This window comes from Nyctibius grandis, chromosome 3, assembly GCF_013368605.1.
Source record: "Nyctibius grandis isolate bNycGra1 chromosome 3, bNycGra1.pri, whole genome shotgun sequence".
NCBI lineage: Eukaryota > Metazoa > Chordata > Aves > Nyctibiiformes > Nyctibiidae > Nyctibius > Nyctibius grandis.
The window spans coordinates 70,924,619-70,943,869 of record NC_090660.1 but is presented as its reverse complement, the minus strand read 5'-3'; the positions used below and the strand labels follow the sequence as shown (position 1 = coordinate 70,943,869).

Sequence of the window (19,251 nt, the reverse complement as noted above, 5' to 3'; positions counted from 1 at the left end):
TGAAAACTTCCCCTTCTTTGTCATCCTTGTACCAGCTATTTAGGCAAAGCCAGCGAAGTAGCATGGTTCTTTGTAATGTCCTTTGTCAGCTAGGAGACACAAAGCTTTTTCAGACTACCATGAAGCACAAATTCTGAAAGTTTCTTTTTCTCCTAAGAGCATCAGTCAGTTTTAACTCACTGTCTCCAAGTCTCTAGTATCAAAGGGGACTGTAGTCAGTGGTGCCTTTTTCCATTCACATCTGATATTCAAAACTGAGGGCATGTTTGCAGACATTTGAGTGCCTGTTTTGGCTCTTGTGATGATGACTGGGGGAAGGGAAGTTCCCCTAAGGGAACAAGGGTGGAAGCCACATGGGACAGGGTAGGAGTCCTGCTGCGCAGTGTGTTGTGATGTGTTGATAATCCTCCACAAGCAAGTTGAGAGGAAGTTTATTGGGAAAAGGTGACTAATCAGAAAAAAAAAAATGGCTCAAGGCATTACAGCTATATTTCAGTTATATATATCAGTGATGAGTTTCATATTATACATGTAGAAGAGCACAGGAGACCAAAGCCTGCCTCAAGGAATTTATGATCCAGGAAGACAAGAACTAAGCAGCAGTTAAAATATATAAAGCAAAACATGACCAGAAGTTGGCATCATAAAACAGAAGTGCAGATATTCTACTGTGGTTTTAATTTGGTAAATCTAGTATTCTGAGTGCTTGTGGCTAACCATATAACCCACAACCCCTCTATCTCCAAATGAAACTTTGGGGCAGTCAGTTTAAGGATGTGCATCACTGTTAGTAAAAAGAGTTCAGCCCTCGATGTAGGCTGCTACAGGACTGGTAGCCCACGTGTATGGTCAGCCCAGGGAACCTGAGCTGAAGAGTGCCATTGCAATGGCCTGGGGGCTGGTACCGGGCTGTTACATTACCAGTGGGGGAGCCCAGGGCATTCGTTTTCCCAGTGGCTTAATTCAAATGCTATCTTATATACTTATATGCACAAGGTAAGAATTTCCTACTTACTCCTGTTGGAAAGTATCTTCTTCTCTATTGCTGCATGCTTTGCTAAACAGTGTAAGGGAACTTGAAGCTACCTTACTGGGTGCGCTTTGGAAATGTACTTAAAACAGTAAACTAAGAACCTGCGTATTATGCTGTGTAATTTTGCATTTGTGAAGCACAGTAGGAAAATAATGCCAGTAGCTTCCATTTGTAGACAAATGAATGTAATCTTGGTGTTTTGGGGTTTTTATAACAAGCTGAAGAGAATAAGAATAAATTAAGCTGACCTACCCTGCATATACAGAAATTATGGGGTTTCTGCCAACATTCAATTTCCACAACTGGGACAATACAGAAAATAAAATATTGTGTAAGGAAACAAATCTGCTGCTGAATCAGAATGGGCCTTTACTGCCTGAATGACAATCAGTTGACATTCAATTATCATGTTAATTGAATTAAAGCAAGCTAGAAATGACTTAATTCCATAAGTATATGCTCCTGTCAAGTTACTTATTTAATAATTGTTGCTTTCTTGCTGGAGGAGGGGAAAATGACCTTATAAGAGATTTCTGAGATGTTAAAAATACAATTAAATATTGCTACTATACACTATAAGTAAGCAACAGAACAGAAGCCTGCTTCTTGTTACAGGAAAAATGTTAAATGAGTTATTGGAAATTATGTGTTTCATAATTTGGCACTGTCTTAAGCATGAAACTCAAAAGAGCTTCAACCGTTTTCTAGAGCACACTTGAATGATGACACAAGCCTTTTTCCTCCCCAAAAGCGCTGCTCTGTTATGCTTACTACAATGCAAAACTATTTAAGCCTGAGGGCTAAAAATTCTCACGGCTGAAAAAAAAAAGAGGTTGGGAGGGGCAGCTGACTTGCTCATACCTGTTTGTTTGAGGTGCTGCTACAAATGCTGAGGACACTCCCCACTTACCCTGCCTTCATAAGCCCCCAGTACAAGTCCAGTCTAGCACAAAGTCAGTGAACTGGTGCCTACTGCCAGGGCCACATTCATTTGCCTTCAGAGAAAAATATTGACAGCCAGACCTTGTTGTTACCCATGAAAACTAACGACTCCCCAGACAGGCAGAACTTACACTAATTTTTAGTATAAGCCAGGACCAATCAGAATTTCCAAAACTAGTGTGAGGATCATCAACCCACTTGTATTCTAACCTAAACAGTGGGCATCTTCAAAAGGACAACAGCATATAGACAGTGAGAGCTCAAGCTGTTATCCTCAGAGGATATGCCAATGCCCTTACGAGGATGATGCGGGGTGAGCTGACCACCCTCGAGACAAGCCAGTCTGCGGGGACCATTCTGGCCAATACAAAACATCAAAGCAGGCTGGGGTCATCAAAAACCTTTCCCCATCCAGTAAGGACTTTTTTACTTCAATGACCTTCTGTTACCTCTTAATGTTTATATTATCATGCAAGACATGGTGTTCATGTGACTATTATTGACTCACCAGAAGACCCAAGAAAAGAGGGCAAGACAATGTGTACACTGAACATGGTAGATGTATAGGTAGGAAATAATTAAATTACGGCTGTATGATGACATTCCTATGAAGTAGTGGTGTTTTAGATGGAGATTTACAGAATTGTTGTTAGCTTCATATTATTGAGTTAACCTTGTGCAATATGACTATTTGAGGGAAAAGTCAGGTCCCAGAGGACTCTCTCAATATGCTGTGACTGTAAGAGCACAGCAGGAGTGTGTATTTTTTATAGTTGTGTAATGCAAAATAAAACCCAATGTGGAAGCAGTAGATACATGATCTTTTGAAGATCATTATTCTGTGTAAAATTCTTTGTTCAGCTCTTTTTTTTAAACTGGCTATCAGAATGATGCAGAGGCATTGCAATATACAAAGTGGTATCACTTAGTCTTTGTTCTGTAGGTCAAGCTAAATTCATTTTAGCAGCTAGGAACAGATTGTTGACTAATTTTTTATTCATTTTCAAAACAAACAGTACATTTCCCTAATAATCACTAGTGATTACAACTTAAAAAGCAAATTGCTACCTTTTTTTTTTTTGTAAAACAATAGGAGATCAGCCAACATTATATATTTATCTTAATCTGGAGAAATTACAAGGGTGCACAGATACAGTTGCACAGCGAAAACCAATCTTTTTTCCTCTCTGTCTTTATATTTACAATTTTAGAAGCCTAAGACTTCTCTGTTTCCATTATGATCTTTTGCTTCCCTGGGAAGCAAAATCCTTAATCCTTTTAGGCAACCTCTGAGTTTTGCCAGCCCATATCTGAGATTTGTTCTGTCTCTGAAAGCAAAGCCTCAGTGAAACAAAAAAATGTTTCACGAGCACATTCTTTATAAAAATGGTGTTGTACTGGATCCTTCCAGCCTGACACTGCCATTCTCATGTCTTCAACTGTATTGTCCTCTGTGTGTGCACTCTGTGCTGCCAGGTCCTCTCATTACGGAACTGCTGGTTTTACTAGTGTATTGGAAGATCAAAAGAAATCACTTCAAAGTTTCATAAAGTTTATCCTTGGAGGAGATGTACATGTCTGTTTTTCAGCTGTGGAATTCGGGAGAACCCCCCAAAATTGTCATAAATAGCTTTGCCCATCTTTTACCTTTGAATCAATAGCCCAGTTAGCTAGGCAGTGTGGAGTGGGAGGGGGAAGGTGGATAGTCTTTACTCTCTTCATGGAGGCTTTCTGCAGGTGCCCAGGTTGTGCACTTGGCTGGAGAAGTGGACAGCAGAGACTCAAAGCTGCCGTTCCATTTTGTGTAATATTGTGAATCCCAAATGCCCATGAACACATGAATTAACCTCTGGCATGTGACTTAAAAATTGTGAAATATAACAGCAATAAAAAAAGTAAATTGTCTTTCTCTTTACTTGTCTCCTTTGTTTTAAACCTTCCATTTAGATGTGTTTTAAGCTTCTCCCTGCAACAAGGAAGGGTAGGAGTCAATCCTGCTTAGTTACATGAAGCCAAGATACTTGCATGACTCCTAAATCTACCCTTTCAGAAAAAAAAATGAAGTAGTGAGAAACTCATGATAATATTTGCAAAGAGAAATGCTGACATTCCCAAATCTGTCACTGACATGGCTAAGAGCAAGATGTTAGCTAAACTTCATGGATCAGAAACTGGTTCTCCTTCGGAGAACTTTCAACCCTAAATATCTATGTATGCTTCTCTAACATCATGTTACTGTAGTGCTATGAGATCCTGCCTAACCCTGCAGATAATCTTTGATCTTGAAATTTGGGCAAAATTGAAGTGATTCTCCAAGCTCTTTAATCTATTATGAGATTGTGCACATGCCGCATTTAAAATAATTTGGTGAGTTGAGAGAAATGTACGGAAATAGATCCATGCTCCTGAGAAGTTAATTAGACCGATACGGGATCAAGACTGGAATAATGACTAACATTTATTATCCTTAGCAGCTCCATGAAGCTTCTTTGACTGCCCCCAACAGTTTATCCAGTGAAGAGAGAAAGCCTCTTGGCTGATCTGTGTGGTGTCATCATCTCCTCTTTCATCTAGCTCAAATGTCTTTTTGCACACTCTCATCTTCCCCAGAGGGTTTTAACTTGTCTCACAAGTGGAAGCCAGTGGAGAGGCCCACGCCTGCCTTTCCTCATCCCTAAAAGTCCCATTTGCAAGTACACCCTGCGCTGCACTTTGAACAATTAAACCTGAGTTGCTATGAGGGATATTGTTTTTTCAGTGCTGTTGAATAGTTAAAGGGTGTTTCACAGTTGGAAAAATATTTTCTTTAAAATATTTGATGTTTATTATTTCACTCTTTAAGCAATATGAGGAGGAAAGGTTTTTTACTTAGAAGGACTTTATGAAGATGCATGAGACACACCGGTGATATATAAAAACAAAACCAGATGAATTTACCAATGTGACACTCTTTGTTTTTAGGTATACAAAAAGAAAACTGAAGCTGCCAAGAAGGAATATCTGAAGCAGTTAGCTGCCTACAGAGCAAGCCTTGTATCCAAGGTAACACATAATGTATATACATACACACATATATAGCGACATATTGCAAACCATTTTCAGCATTTATATGGTGCTGAGCACCATATTATTTGGTGCAAATAGCCTTGTTTGTTACCACCTTAAACTTAGGTTTAAGGTGCAAATGCTCAATAAACACAGTCATCGCTCCATGAAAAGATATCCTTTCCCTTCTGGTTATAGACACAGCACTTCTCCAGGCTGGGGCTATCCTCACAGTTCAACAGAGGAAGGAGATACCGGTTAAAAGACCTCAATATAACAAACATGCTATGCCAGGCAGGCACTGTTCTACTTATAAGGGAAAAAAAAAAATCATACACAAAATGCCTGGTTTTGGTTTAAGTACTGTTTTTTTACCTTGCAATCACAGTACAGAAAAAGCCAAACTCAGCTCACATAGCAAATTTTCATAAGAAAATGTGAATTTCCATTTTACATCCAGCAGCAATTCATGTGAGCACAGCATAGGTCCCTGTAAGGCTCTTGCACTGGAACACACCAGTGTATCCCCAGTACACAGCTAGTAGCAACTTTCTAAATTGATTTATACATTGTTAATGCCCATAATTTTGTAACAGATGCTTTAATATTTGTAATAGACTTTAAACTATGCAGAAGAATGTGAAACTACTGCACTGTGTAGATGTGGAAAAACAATTGAGCAACTTCAGAATCATACCAGTTAGAATCACTTGGTTTGGGTCTGTCGAAACAAATTTAGATATATTTTCTTCTTACAGAAATAAAATTAATTTTAGATATAAAGATGGCAGTATGAAGGACTGGCGTATATGACATGAGCAGAACTTTTTTGTAGTTTTAAATGTTTTTGGGGCAGTTAGTCCTACACTCTCGTTCTCTGTATATTACATGAATTTCTACATATTTTCATGGGAAAGACTATATAATTATCCATACAAGGACCTTTCATGCATCTTTCTACGTTATCTTAGTATCAGTGGTTGTCCTGAATTTAAAAGTCTGAAATATGGGCGTTACCTCATTAATTTTGGGGGGTTTTGTCTTATGCATTTTAATTTTATAGCTACCATCATAAATACTAATGCATTTAGTTAAAGTGGTGTACAGGGTACCTTTAATTTCTTTCTTAGGGTTGTTTGGTTCTAGAAATACTCATTGCCTTCAGAAAGGGCACTGTGTGCACACAAACAAAATTTTTTGAAATAGCCTGCTTATTGGCAAAAGATAGGTCTTAAATCGTAAAATATTCCAATAGGTTTTGAAGTAATGTATGAAGCCAACTTTTGACTTGTGAAAATAACTTGGATGTCATTATTCAGCACATCACGGACTGTTTACATAACACTCTATATAGCTTAATTTTTAAAAGGCAAATATAAAAAAATATGAGATATTTGGTTTTATTTTTTTGGAAGGAGAAAAATTATAATATGGCACTTTTCTGAGGTTTGGTGTTAGAAAAAGAAAATAAAAGAATGTTGATCAGTTCAGTGCATGAAACCATTTGTGCATATATTTAAATTTTTTGTTGGTCGGAAAAGCACTGAAGCATTTTCTGAACTTTTAAGCAATTATTTAAATTCTTCCCATAATGTAATTTTTTCCTGTAGTGTGGAAAGTATTAAAATATAAACTTAATGAAGCCAAGTACTAATTGCTTACTTTCATGAACGCACTCAATGAGTCCAACAGAGGTGGCACGTAACTAAAGCAAGTCCCTTTTGGAATAAGGATGTAAAATACCCAGATGTAATATTATATCAGTATATTCTAAATTATCATTATTAAATATTTATATGGCACCAGAAGAGTTGTAGTTCTTTAGAAAAGTATGTAAGCATGAAGAAATATATGTAATACATTATTAAGATCGTTTGGAGTCCATCTGGTCTTTTATGTCTTTTATATTATCCATAAAAGCTACCTTTAGAGAATATTATTAAGATTCCAAGACCTCATTCTCAAAAGTTAAAACATGCCAAAAGTAACACACCTTTTTCAAAAACGCTTTAATACAATATTAATGATTTGTTCACATGGTATGTTTTATACTTTATAACGCACTCTGTGTGAGTCTCATTTCATACGCTTATAATCAAGTGTTCACCCTGGGAGCTCCTGTATTGTATTTACTGCATGTTTAACCTTTCTTCTTTATAGGATTTTCTGTGCTGCTCGTCCCAGCAGTGTTTTAGTGTAAAGAAATTCTTAATAATACTCTGGAGCAGGAAGTTTGTATTGTCCATATTTTCAAACACAACTAAATCATTGTGAGATCAGGTTTTCAGTAATTTTGTGTGTCCTGCTTGGGACATCTAGAACTTCATCTTTCAGAGTATTTGACCAATATCACACCCTTCTTGTTCATAGCAGAGCTCAAATGACTTCAGGGTCAGCTGGCTGGCAGCTATGAAATGTTCAGTTGTGCTTCACATCACATCAGGACATCCTCTTGCTATCCACATAGGAGTTACCCAATTATCTATCTTTCTTCCTTCTCCCCTCCCAGAGGACTCTGCCTACGGGAAGAGGCAGGCACAAGCAGGCAATGGTGATGCTCAGGTCCCCTGTCTCCAGCTCAGCAGGTGCCTCACACCTCCCAGGGCAGCTGCTCTACCAGTTTTCTAACTTTTGAACACTGATTCTGTCACTTTTTCATCAAGTACTGCTTGTTTTTAAACAATTAGTGAGTGTAGGGCTTTCGTGTGAGTGTTTGTGTATGTTTTTCTGCATTTATTTGCAAGGCTTCATTTTCCTGAAAAGCAAAGGAGCGGAATGTGCCATATTATACCTGAGTGGACCAGACCTGGAACTGAATTCACTCACCCATCTTGGCCATTTGAGATGCTGGAATAGTCAGAATAGAAGATTGCAGAGAAATGGGGTAAATCTCCTTTTGCCAGGCAATTTCTTAGCCTCTGCTTGACTGCAGAATAATGAAATTCAGGAAAGTTGGTTTCCATCCCAAGCTCTGGGGTGGGAGTGGAGTATCCGGTGGGGATGGTAGACTTGATGATACTTAGCCCTTTGCCCACTTTGCTCTGCTTTTTTCTCTCCTCTTTCACCCAACAGCAAACCTCTACTTCAGCCAGTCTTTTTCTTAGTCCTTTCTCTTGGCCTCAACATCCTCACTTCTCCTTCATATACCCATAGCCGTGAGTGCATAGTGAAGGAAACTGGAGATGAACATGAGTGTCATAGAGAGCAACGAGTACTGGGAAAGTCCATGTGGAGGAACAGTCTCAACTGCTTTCTCAATGTTACGTATTTATGAGTGTCATTTCATGGGAAGATGAGATATTAATCTTTGACACAGTCTGTTCTTGTCCCTTCCGGAGTTCAAGTCCCTCTTCCATTGCATCTTAAGGAAGGGCACATACGGTGCTTTCCTCTGAGTGCATTCTTGACAAAGCTGAGCAGTTCTGGTTGGAGTTTGTCACACACACAGAGAAGTCACTCAAACACACATCCAATATGTGTAATTTCAGACTGTGTTATTTGACAAAATCATAACTGAAAAGAGTGGAAGTGTCACCAGCAACTTCGGTAATAGGACTGCCAACCCATCTGCAGTACATTTTTGAATGCTTTAGTGATGTCTTTATAAAACAGAGCTACCTCCCAGTAAATAAGGTAAACATATGATTGTGTAAATGTCAGTCATGCATTAATCCCCATTTAATTTATCAGTTTATTATTTCCTGTATTTTTCTCCTTTTTTATAATGATTGAAATTAATGGGGCTGTTCCTGAGTTTGTTCATGTGTGTAGGAATTGATATGTAAAGTAAAAATCACATTACAAAGCATTACATCTTGCGCTATGCAGATTGCCATATTGCTTATAGTACTGACTAAGCCTTTGCATTGTAAACAAGTGTCTTTATATTTGCCCTTAGTTGCAACTTTTAGTACTCTTCAGGTCCAGAAATGCAGTCTCTGGTATCTGGTAATTTGTACAGCATTACATAAAATGCTGTGAACTGCAATTTTACTTTTTCATAAAACAAGCACTTTTTCTAGCTTAACCAGCCTTTTTTCTGGCTGACATTAGAGTTTTTGCTGCATCTTTCAAATATATATATTTAATACAAATATATATGGGTAAATGTTACATACTTCCATATATTATATATGTGGACCTACGTATATTTATATAACAATATATGTGTATTATGTATTTAACATGCATAATATATATGTGCATATAAGTGATACATATATGTATGTTAACTATAGCGGTACAAGTTTAACTGTTCGAGTAGTACAAAGAAAATCTCTCTTTCCTGTTTTGTTCTCTCTGGCTAAATGAATCTTTAATTCTCTCTGTGTAGTGACACAACTTCAAGTTTCATGCAGACATATTTTAGCAGCTATGGCTGAAGCTAAAAGCTCTCAGCATGGAGAATATTATTCAAATTCAAAATACTCAAGCATATTTCAAAACTCTGATGTTGTATCTAAGTCAAAGTGGTGTCCTCACTTGACATTGCAGCAAACACATTGGACATTTTTCAGTTTTGTGGACAGTGCAAATCCTTTGGACATGTAAAATTGCTTCTTGAAGTATATGGCAGACGTAGCTTTCCTAGCCCACCATCTTGCAATTACATTTCATAAAAAAACTAAAGGTCATACCTAGTAAGACTGGCATTGCCTTAATGCCGTTAGCACAGCAATTTGTAACCAGAGAGTTTCCAGACACCCAAAATATCTGTTACACTGCCTATGTTGTAATACAGTTGAACAGCCTAAGGAATTAGAGTCTCTTAAGACTGCAGTGAATACACCTGAAAAAGTTTGAGCTACTTGTAAAAAGCAAAATGGAGACCATGTTGAAAAAAACCCCAAACCCAAAACTCAAACACTTGGTATTAGTTTCCCATTTCATACATATATGTGGTGAGAGCACTTGCCTAACATACAAAAAGGCAAAAAAATATATCAGCTCTCCCAGATCTTGTATCTCCTGACTCCTAAGTAAATGCTGATGTGCAGGTGTGCACTCTCTGCTGTTTTTCTGCAGCCCAGGGAATCCCATATTCTTTTTTGCATAGTGGCCAAGCTTCAAATGTAGGGGAGTACTGTATCCTGGCTCACTCCTCCCTGAAATAAGCAGCTGCTGGGGTTTAGGACATTTCTTTTGGAAATAAAATTCTAAGTATCTCTTGACAGAGTAGATGACTGAACTGTCGTGTCTCCTGGTCAGTGCTTTAATCAGTTGGTTATTACTTACAAGGAGAGCAGCTTCCCTTCTGCTGTTGGCAGAAAGGCACCTGGTTTCTGCTTTTTGAGACAACAGATTCCTATATTATATCTAGCCCCAGTCCATGCAGATGTTTTGGAATTTCTTAAAACAGTTTAGGCTGTTCTCAGTGAAAGCATCAGAGAAAGAATAAATAAAAAATATGGTTATGTTTGAAGCATGGGGTTTTTTTTGTAGCTATTAAAGTGCTACAAGGCATTTGGCAATATTTCCCTTAAAAAAGTAACAAAAAAACGACCACAATGATGATATGCATGTACAGATTTTACTTTTTTTCCATTAAACTTTAGAATCTCTAGCTGAGAAAACGATAATGTAAGGCTTTCACAGCAGGTACTTCATGTTTCTGTGATACCTTGGTCTTTCATTCTTTCTGGAGTTATTATGATGTAGTCAAAAATTTTCAAGGAACCATACATAAAATGGTGTATCTGCAAGTATGTGATGTATCAGAGTATCTGGTAAGTGAACATATATATTTCTAAAACAATTGTCTAATCTCATCATAACACAAATCGAACCATCTTCTTGTCTAGCAAGGAAACCAACTACCTACTGCAGACGAAAATGTAGAGCAAACTATATTTAAGTTGATGCCATGAATTCGATTTGAGGCTAAATCATGTGAAGCTTTCATTCAGCAATGCAAAAATCAAAGAGATGTTCTCACATGATTTCTGCCAAAAATGGCAGAAATGTCTTCAGCTTGAGAGAAGCCAGATTTTGATCTGGAGAGGAACTGTGTGTGTTTTTTAAGTGAGTTAATAAAAGTAGATTTCACTATTAGCCTAGTGCTTCCATTTGGGGAATTAAAACACTTGTATCAAATTAAAGTTGCATATCCTTTATCACATGTACCCAGGTTACATTCATAAAACATCCATTTTACTTACATACCCTGAATGAATCCATGACAATCCCCTGTAGATGATGACAAAATGTATACTTAGATTTGAAGATGTTCTTCTGAGCCACCTTGGCTAATTATAGATGACAACCCATGGCTTACTCCTTTGTTCTGAAACATCAAGAATGTGTCAAAAAGCTTTCTGAAGTCTCGAGTCTCAGATGTTGTTATTGCAATAGGTGACTGGAATTAACAAAATACGAAATGTCATTTGCTAAGAGCCTCTTGTGACTTAGGTAGGAAGGCAGCTGTACTGCAAATATGCGTATGAGTTCTCTACCAGAGTGGATAGAGTTAAGTCAAAGGAATCTCTAAAGGCATTAAAGAGCTAAGCAGGAAAGAGAAAACACTGCCGAGAGAAGTCATTCTCTCATAAACAGCTTCACAGGGGTATTAGTAAAATGACTGAGCCCATGTAGGCTAGAAGAAGGGATTCTTCTCAAGGACAGGCTTGAGGTTGGAAGTGACCTAAAATGTCAAAAACGTTAAAAAAAAGACAGGATTATGTGAATACAGAAAAGCTGAGAGAAGGAATAAACAATTCAAGATGTTCCTTCCACCAAAGAGACAGCAAAGACAGCAGATGCAAACTTAAGCTTAGGTAAGCTTTGTAGGAGCTGCATAAACATTAAGCTGGTTTCCTTGTATCCACTTCTTTAATGTCACAGTACAGAAGATAACTCATTTAAAGCTGAGTCAGGCCTGCCTAAGTTTGATCACAGCCAGCACAGCCTGGACCTTCCTGGTACCAGCTGACATAATCACTGCTGTTACCTGAATGTAACATTCATTCTGGTCATAGAGTCTAAAAATTGTTGAATTCCTCATCATGGCTCAAGGACGGACACCAGTCACTAGATTTGCGCATGGGACAGTGGGGTAACTACATAGGTTTCTGACACATATTCATGTAAAACCTGAATTGAGTTAAACTCTTTTCTAGGCTTTGAGATACTCACATAGTACATGTTCCTTGTCTATGTAGAGAGGATGCCAAACCTCTGTTTCTCATTTAAAGAGAAGCACCTGTTTCTTGTTTAAAATAAAACTATGTTGCACCAGTTTGGCTATGTAAAAAAATCTTCTGAGGTTGCAATAGGTTATGTTTACCCACAAGTAAAGCTGTTTGCATGGATAGAAAGTTTATGCTGGCTGTATTGGCCATAAGGCTCATGTCTTTGCCTTGAGAAGGTCTCTCAGCATGTATTTAAAGAACACATAGGCATCCAACAGTACCAAGAACATGTACTGAATGTTCTGAACATACTGAATGTGTTTACTGAATATTTTACTATAAAGGAGAGCTTAACTGCTGATGTTAAACAGTAATGTAAATTGAAGATGTTCATATACTTATGTGTGTATATATATCTATATGGTCATACTTGCTGGCAACATTTCTAACAATAACTGCATTAACATTTTAAGCAAAATGAAGTAAATATAGGCACTTGTAATTTCTACATATGCTTCTGAAGAAACACAGGTCAAAAGTAGTGCTCATCAACTGGGAATGATTCTCAGCCTCTGTTAGCCAGGTCCTGCCTGGTTTTCATGAAAAATGAAATGGACATCCAGACATTAATATTGAAGTAACAGTGTTGGGCTCTGATCCAAATTCCATTTAAGTTAAGAGGAGACTTTTCATTAAATTCGGTAGTCTAAGGATCAGGCCCTTAGAGTAGTGCCTTGTTAAAACATGTCCTTGCTTTACTTTCAATCACATGGATGTTGTTTATGTTCCAACAGAAGTGGGGTTAGAAGAGCCAGAAGTAGCCAGAAGCCAGCCACAAGTTAGAAAAAGAATCAAAACCCATGTGTAGGTTTCAACAGCTGTTTAATTACCCAGATATACAGGTGAGGGTTTAAAGTGCAACTTTTCAAAATGGAAGTAAAATTATATCCCAAAGAAGCTGTAGAGATGCCAGAATGGCATCACTAGGCTGTTGCTGTTTTCTCTGACACCACTAAATTGAGCAGCATATCTGTACCAAAAATAATTTCTCAACTGTAGGAGTGGGTTGGATGTTTTGGGGTGAGGGAAATCCCAGAGTCACTTTCCTCTAAGGAACTGACACCCTCCCTGTGCCTAAATTCAGTCTGTGATAATAAGGACCATTAGTCCCAGGGCAGTTCCCCTTAGAAAAGAATAGCACAACTGGATGAGCAATGCTTAACCCCTTAACCTAATTTAATTGTTTAATTTGGCAATTATGCATAAGGAGTTTTGGCACACAATAGGGTAGTAGAAGGTGGATGGGAAAGTTCGCTTTGCTCTAGAATTGGAAGGAAAGGCATGAGTTTGGTGAAAACTGGGGGGAAGAACTTGATTCAACACTTCCCAAGCTTTGTGCAAAATTATCAACTCTCAACACTTCTCTGAAGAATAGCACTCATCTGTATTATCACATATTTCCTTGCAAGTTTGATACAAGTAGAATCATTTTGTGGACTGAGTGCACCAGTACTTTTAATTAATATAATTATATTCATTATCATCAGAGTTACAGTAGTGTTTGTTTCCTTCCTTTCCCTATTTCTCTTCTACTTTCATTTTCTTTCTGTTGGGGCTCCAAAATGTTCTTCCCTCTTTTCCTTCATGTTTCAGTAAAACAAGAGATTCTTGTGGAAGGTTCTGTCTTGTGCCTAAAGAGCAGCCATGCTTTTTCTGTAGCATTCCATTGCCTTGGCCTACCTACCTTGTCTTCACTTTCTGATTATTTTTTTTTTAATTTAAGCAACAGTATTAGATGATGATGTTAGATGGAGAGGCAGGTCCGTAAGAAAACCCACTCCTAGCCTATGAAGAACTTGAAAGATTTAGAGTAAGGCTTTGACCTGAACTCCAGAACAAGTAGAAGCCACTCAAAGAGCATAAAGGACTGTCAAGAAAAGCTAGTTTGTGGTCCTAGTGTGTATTTGCTACTGCATGTGTGCAATACCACGTCCTACCATTAACTAAATGTAATATTCTGTCACCCTCTAGTGGTGGGTCTACAACAACATACTTCTGATAGTGGTAAAAGATTTTCTCACTGCATGTCTAGTAGAAGACCTTGTGGCATGTAGGAGATACTAAGCTTCAATGCTTGGTGGCCTGTGTGTACTGATTTGTAACTTTTGTCTCCACTGCGTGTATCTGTAAATGTATCCTATAACTTCATACCAAAAATTAGAGATGTAAATTGTGTTAGTTTTGGGCAGCTTAATTAACTGAAGAGGGGGTTTTTAAAATTATTTCTGTACTCTTCTCCTTGGATAAGACAAGAGCAAATCGACTGAATTCCAACCTGCAAAGTTAGGGAAAATGACTGTGCATTTGAAGCCCATACTGGCTAATCAAATCTCGTCTTTCTTAGTTCCTAGTTTTACCCATAATAAATGTTCTTGTCTAAGACTGTCTGATGCTGTCCTGGACAAGTGCAATGCCCACTCAAATTATGAAAACAGTAATTGTGCCTGATAATAACATGACCTATCCATCGTACACCCTGCTTGGTATATTTGACAGTCAAGTGACATAACAAAGCCAAAATATTTGACATCACCTATTCTATTAGCTTCAGCAATACTTACAAATTCTGACCCAGCCTTAGAAAAAGCTGAAAGTGCAGTATCCTGCAGAATAGCATTTAAATGTGTTCATTTATCAGGATTCCCAGTAACTGACAATATTGATGTGTTTTACACTGATATTGGACAATATGGCTTCAGATCACATATGATTTAAAGTGTCCTAAGTAACAGCAAAATACTTGGTTTGAAACTGAAGTGTTCTGCTTTTCACTGGATCAGGAGGTAGCGAAACATATGGAAAGCTGATTGATAGCTTGAGACAGCTGGAACAGTCCCTTTTGTTCACTTTGCAGATGCTCTTCTCATAGGTAAAGCAAATTCATCTCTGGCCAGAAACTGTACAATTCCTCTTAACATAATTTGGTATTTCAAGTATTAAATGATACTAAGTATCTGATATCTCTGTAATTTTATCAGCATGGGCTATGCATTCACCACTTATGTGTGAACTCGGAATTACCCAATAATTAAATTGGTTCACTGTATCTTTGTTGAAGAGGTGTATGGCAGCATCTTTGTAGTCACAAATTAAATACAAGTATGTATCAGTATGTCACTAATAGTGCTGCAAAGTCTTTTTGATACCTCCTCACCAGGAGGAATTGTTTAACAAATCTTTGCTTGGACACTTCAGGAGCCATTATCCCTGCTCGGACCAGACAGCTCCTGACAGCTGCATCATGGAAAGGCAAGGTGTTTTCATGAGAGGACGACGCACTCAGTAAATCTTCAAGTTTCCCAAGAAAGAACATAGCATACACCTCCTGTAATATGTAAAGAGCCCGGGACACTCAAGAGGAGGGTCCTGACCATGCTGCTAATTAGCAAACCTTCTTCCGAATCTTTGAAATTTCGGCAAAACTGACAGTCTTTGGCTCCCACACTCATGAGAGTGTCCTACAAATACAGTGTTTTAAAAATAATACCCAAAACATTGCAGATTTTGTGCCTGCTTTCAGGTTGTATCATTTAATATCTGTGGGGTTTTTATGTCTGTACCTGAATCCTGCAAACATGCATATCATACATATTGCACACGTGTACACCCACACATGCAGAGCCAGGCAGATCCACAGAGGCAGAGATTTGCGTTCATTTTATCATATTCATTTAATTTTTCCTTAGTTTACTGGAGAAAACAAGGGGTTTTGCTAATGGAACCGCAGTTATAGTTAGGGAAAATGAAGTTATCTTTCTCATCTTTATCATCGCATATAATGAAGCAATTTCAGTAATGGATTGTTGGTGATGGCACATCCTTCAGAAAGAATACAAATAGACTTCACTGACCCTGGAGTGCTGAGAGTAACATGAAACTTACTCTGACTTGTAAACTGAGCAAACATGACATGGAGGTCACAGAATAAGGGCATATATGCATCTTTCAGCCCTTGTTTTGACAAAGTGACTTCTTTCTCCAGAGGGACATTTCTGCCATTTTTTTCCAGCATGTTTCACCTTTCACTGACTGTTAATCCCAGTATGACTTAACTGCAAATTATGATTCCCACCTATAAGCTCATGGGAGTTAATTCTTAAATTTTTTTCATCATTTATTTGAGTACACAGTTAGCACTCAGAAAATCTAAGAAAATAAGGGTACGGAAAACAACAAATTGAGTTTAAATCAAATGTAACAAGTTATAAACATTGGAACAGAGAGTATTATTTATATTAACATTCATGAATGGAAAGGTTTTATTACTAGCAGCTTTAAGAAATCAGGATAGACCATAACATTTTTGAAAATCTGTGCATTTTCCAATATTCCATGCTGGATTCTTCCAGCTTTAGTAAGACACCTTCCCTGTGTCTGATGCAGTCTAACATTTATACAGGCATCAGTTTTAAACAGAATTTTCACAACTTTATGAACTGGATTAACAAAGAAAGTTTTGCTAAAAGTGAAATTATTCAGAATATGGTTATTTTTCTGAATGCATGGCTCATGAAACATGTTTGATACAGGCGTGGTTAGCATCCCAGAACAGAATACTTCAAAATAAAGGTATTGCCGCAGTAACTAGCATATTTATTCAATGCGGTAGAACAACTGTGGATAGGTTTAGCCTCTTCATCATGTTAGCTAACTGATAAAGCACTATTAGCAGTTATCAACATGTATGATAAAGGACACTGAAATTCTTATCCCTAGTTTGCAGATGGGAAAACAACAAATGTCAAAGATCACTGCAGACTTTTGCTGGAACCCACCCTCCTGAATCTTTCAACTAGGCCATCGAATTTGAGGACAATAGTAGTGCCTGCTTCTGTGAATGAATGGGACAGGCTTGGCTGTCTTTGTTGTTGTGTAGGTTCTTAGGTCAGTGATACCAGTTTCAAGTTTGGAAAAAGCAAAATGTCAGGCTAGAGCAGTAAACAGAGGAGCTAACTTCTTTTTTTACAATGTTGAAGAGAAAAGTGTAATGTAAAAGGGATTAATTCTTTTTCTAGTGTAATAACCAAACTCCATTTCAAGGACAATTTGATGGTCCAGATACGTGTTTTCCCATGGTGTGACTCTTAACCAGACTTCAGGGGGTAGAACAGCAGCATTTTGTAGCTTCTAAATATTGTGTGGTTTTTGTTATTCTCAACAGAGCTACAGTGAACCTGTTGATGTTAAAGCCTCCCCACAACCTCAGATGATGAATTCAAAGCAGTCGGTGTTTCATGGGCCCACCCAGGCTCACTCTGCACTGTACCTCAGTTCCCACTACCACCAACAACCAGGAATGAATCCTCACATCACTGCCATGCATGCCAATATCCCCAGGAACATAGCGCCCAAGCCCAACAACCAAATGCCAGTGACTGTTTCCATAGCAAACATGGCTGTGTCCCCACCGCCGCCTCTTCAGATCAGCCCACCTCTGCACCAGCATCTCAACATCCAGCAACACCAGCCAATTTCAATGCAGCAGTCCATTGGAAACCAGCTACCGATGCAGGTCCAGTCTGCTTTACATTCACCTACAATGCAGCAAGTAAGTTTGAGCTTTTCAGTTGTCTGGGGAATTTTTTTTGGTGGGGGAAAGGCATCCAGAAGTTGACATAGTGAGGGAGATGTAGAGCTATGGATCAGCTTTAATTTTGCAGTGTTCCAAAACTGTGGTAGTATAGCCTGAGGGCTTAGTCTTTCAAAGGAAAGAACAAATGAATGAGTTTTCCTAGATGATGGGGAACTTCAGTAGAACTGTTTGTGCTAGCAACAATGTTCATCACATTCTTCTGAACACTAGCCCTGTCTCCCCCCCAAGTTCAGGAGGCCTCCTTTAAATAGAAGTGCATCCATAGATCTATCTGCAAATCTGGGACTACCCTGAAATAAAAGTGAAAGTCTTCGGGGAAACACGTTTTACAAACAAAAGGCAGGCCTGTCTAGAAAAAGATATGATTGTAGCTTGTGCTGTTATCCTTGTGCTGACTGTGATGTGGAACAGTCAGACATAACATGAAGCAACACAGGTTGTGTTAAACATGCTAGATAAGTGAACATGAGTATGCTAGTTTATGCTGCATTCATAACTTCATTTTGCTAGATAGAGACACCTTTTTTTTACTGGAAATAAATGGGCTGTCCCCAGTATCCCAATATGGTGGCTTTTTTCTTTTCCATTCTCAATATTTTACATTGTTGATTCTCAATACATTTCCTAGGAGTTCTGAATGAATGCAGGCCAGCCATAGTATTGTGACTTTTGGTCCCAGGCCTATGGAGGGTTAGAGCAGATTAACTCTGCTGATTTCATGAGAGAAAATTTCCTTTTGTATTGGATGAGATCTGACTTATCAATAATAAGACCTTGCTTTGCAAAGACGCATTAGAATGAAAATTTTTTGGATGCAGTTGCAAGAGTCTACAAAATTTGTATACAGAAAACTTGTCAGTTCTGGATGATAATACGTAGTCATGAACTTTCTGCATGTTTTGAATATCTCTATAAATTCACCTTTGCTAACAAGGCATTTGCATTTGCTTTCGAAGCCGGAAACATTTCATCTCAAGATTGGTCTTTAGAGATGGGAATACCTGAACACAAAACATAGCTTCTAGCTGGGAGAACAATTTAACAGGGAAAGAAATTTTCCAAAGCAGGAAAAAAAAAAAAAAAAAAGAGTTTAAAGCAATCTGGACTGATAAATTTAGTTGCTCAAAAGGTAAACCAAGGTGTGCTCAGGATGATCTGGATTTTTTCAGAGACTTTAATCTTGGTCTCAAGAGTGATTTGGGGTAATCAGGAAGGAAAACTTGTAAAGTGTTTACAGCTTTTTCCTAGCCCAGTTTATTTTTCACAGTCAGAGTAAACAGACTCAACAGACTTATGACCACACAAATGTGGAGTCTTTTACTTTCATGTATTCCTGAAGGTTTTCCTATTAGTTAGAAACCCAGTGTCCTGGTGTGAGTATCCTGAGAGAGCCCATGCTCAAGTCTCAGAGAAACTCAGGAGTTAATCCCAAGCCTGGGCAGCTAGAATTA

At 38.1% G+C, this 19,251-nt stretch overlaps 1 protein-coding gene across 1 annotated transcript in view; it reads left to right on the top strand.

Moving 5' to 3' along the window:
* TOX (thymocyte selection associated high mobility group box) overlaps positions 1 to 19,251 on the top strand; it is a 234,374-nt gene that overhangs the window by 203,843 nt on the left and 11,280 nt on the right. The window contains exons 6-7 of the mRNA XM_068396986.1: positions 4,937 to 5,017; positions 17,369 to 17,755. Coding sequence (XP_068253087.1) covers positions 4,937 to 5,017; positions 17,369 to 17,755 — 468 coding nt within the window. The remainder of the gene's footprint in view (positions 1 to 4,936; positions 5,018 to 17,368; positions 17,756 to 19,251) is intronic.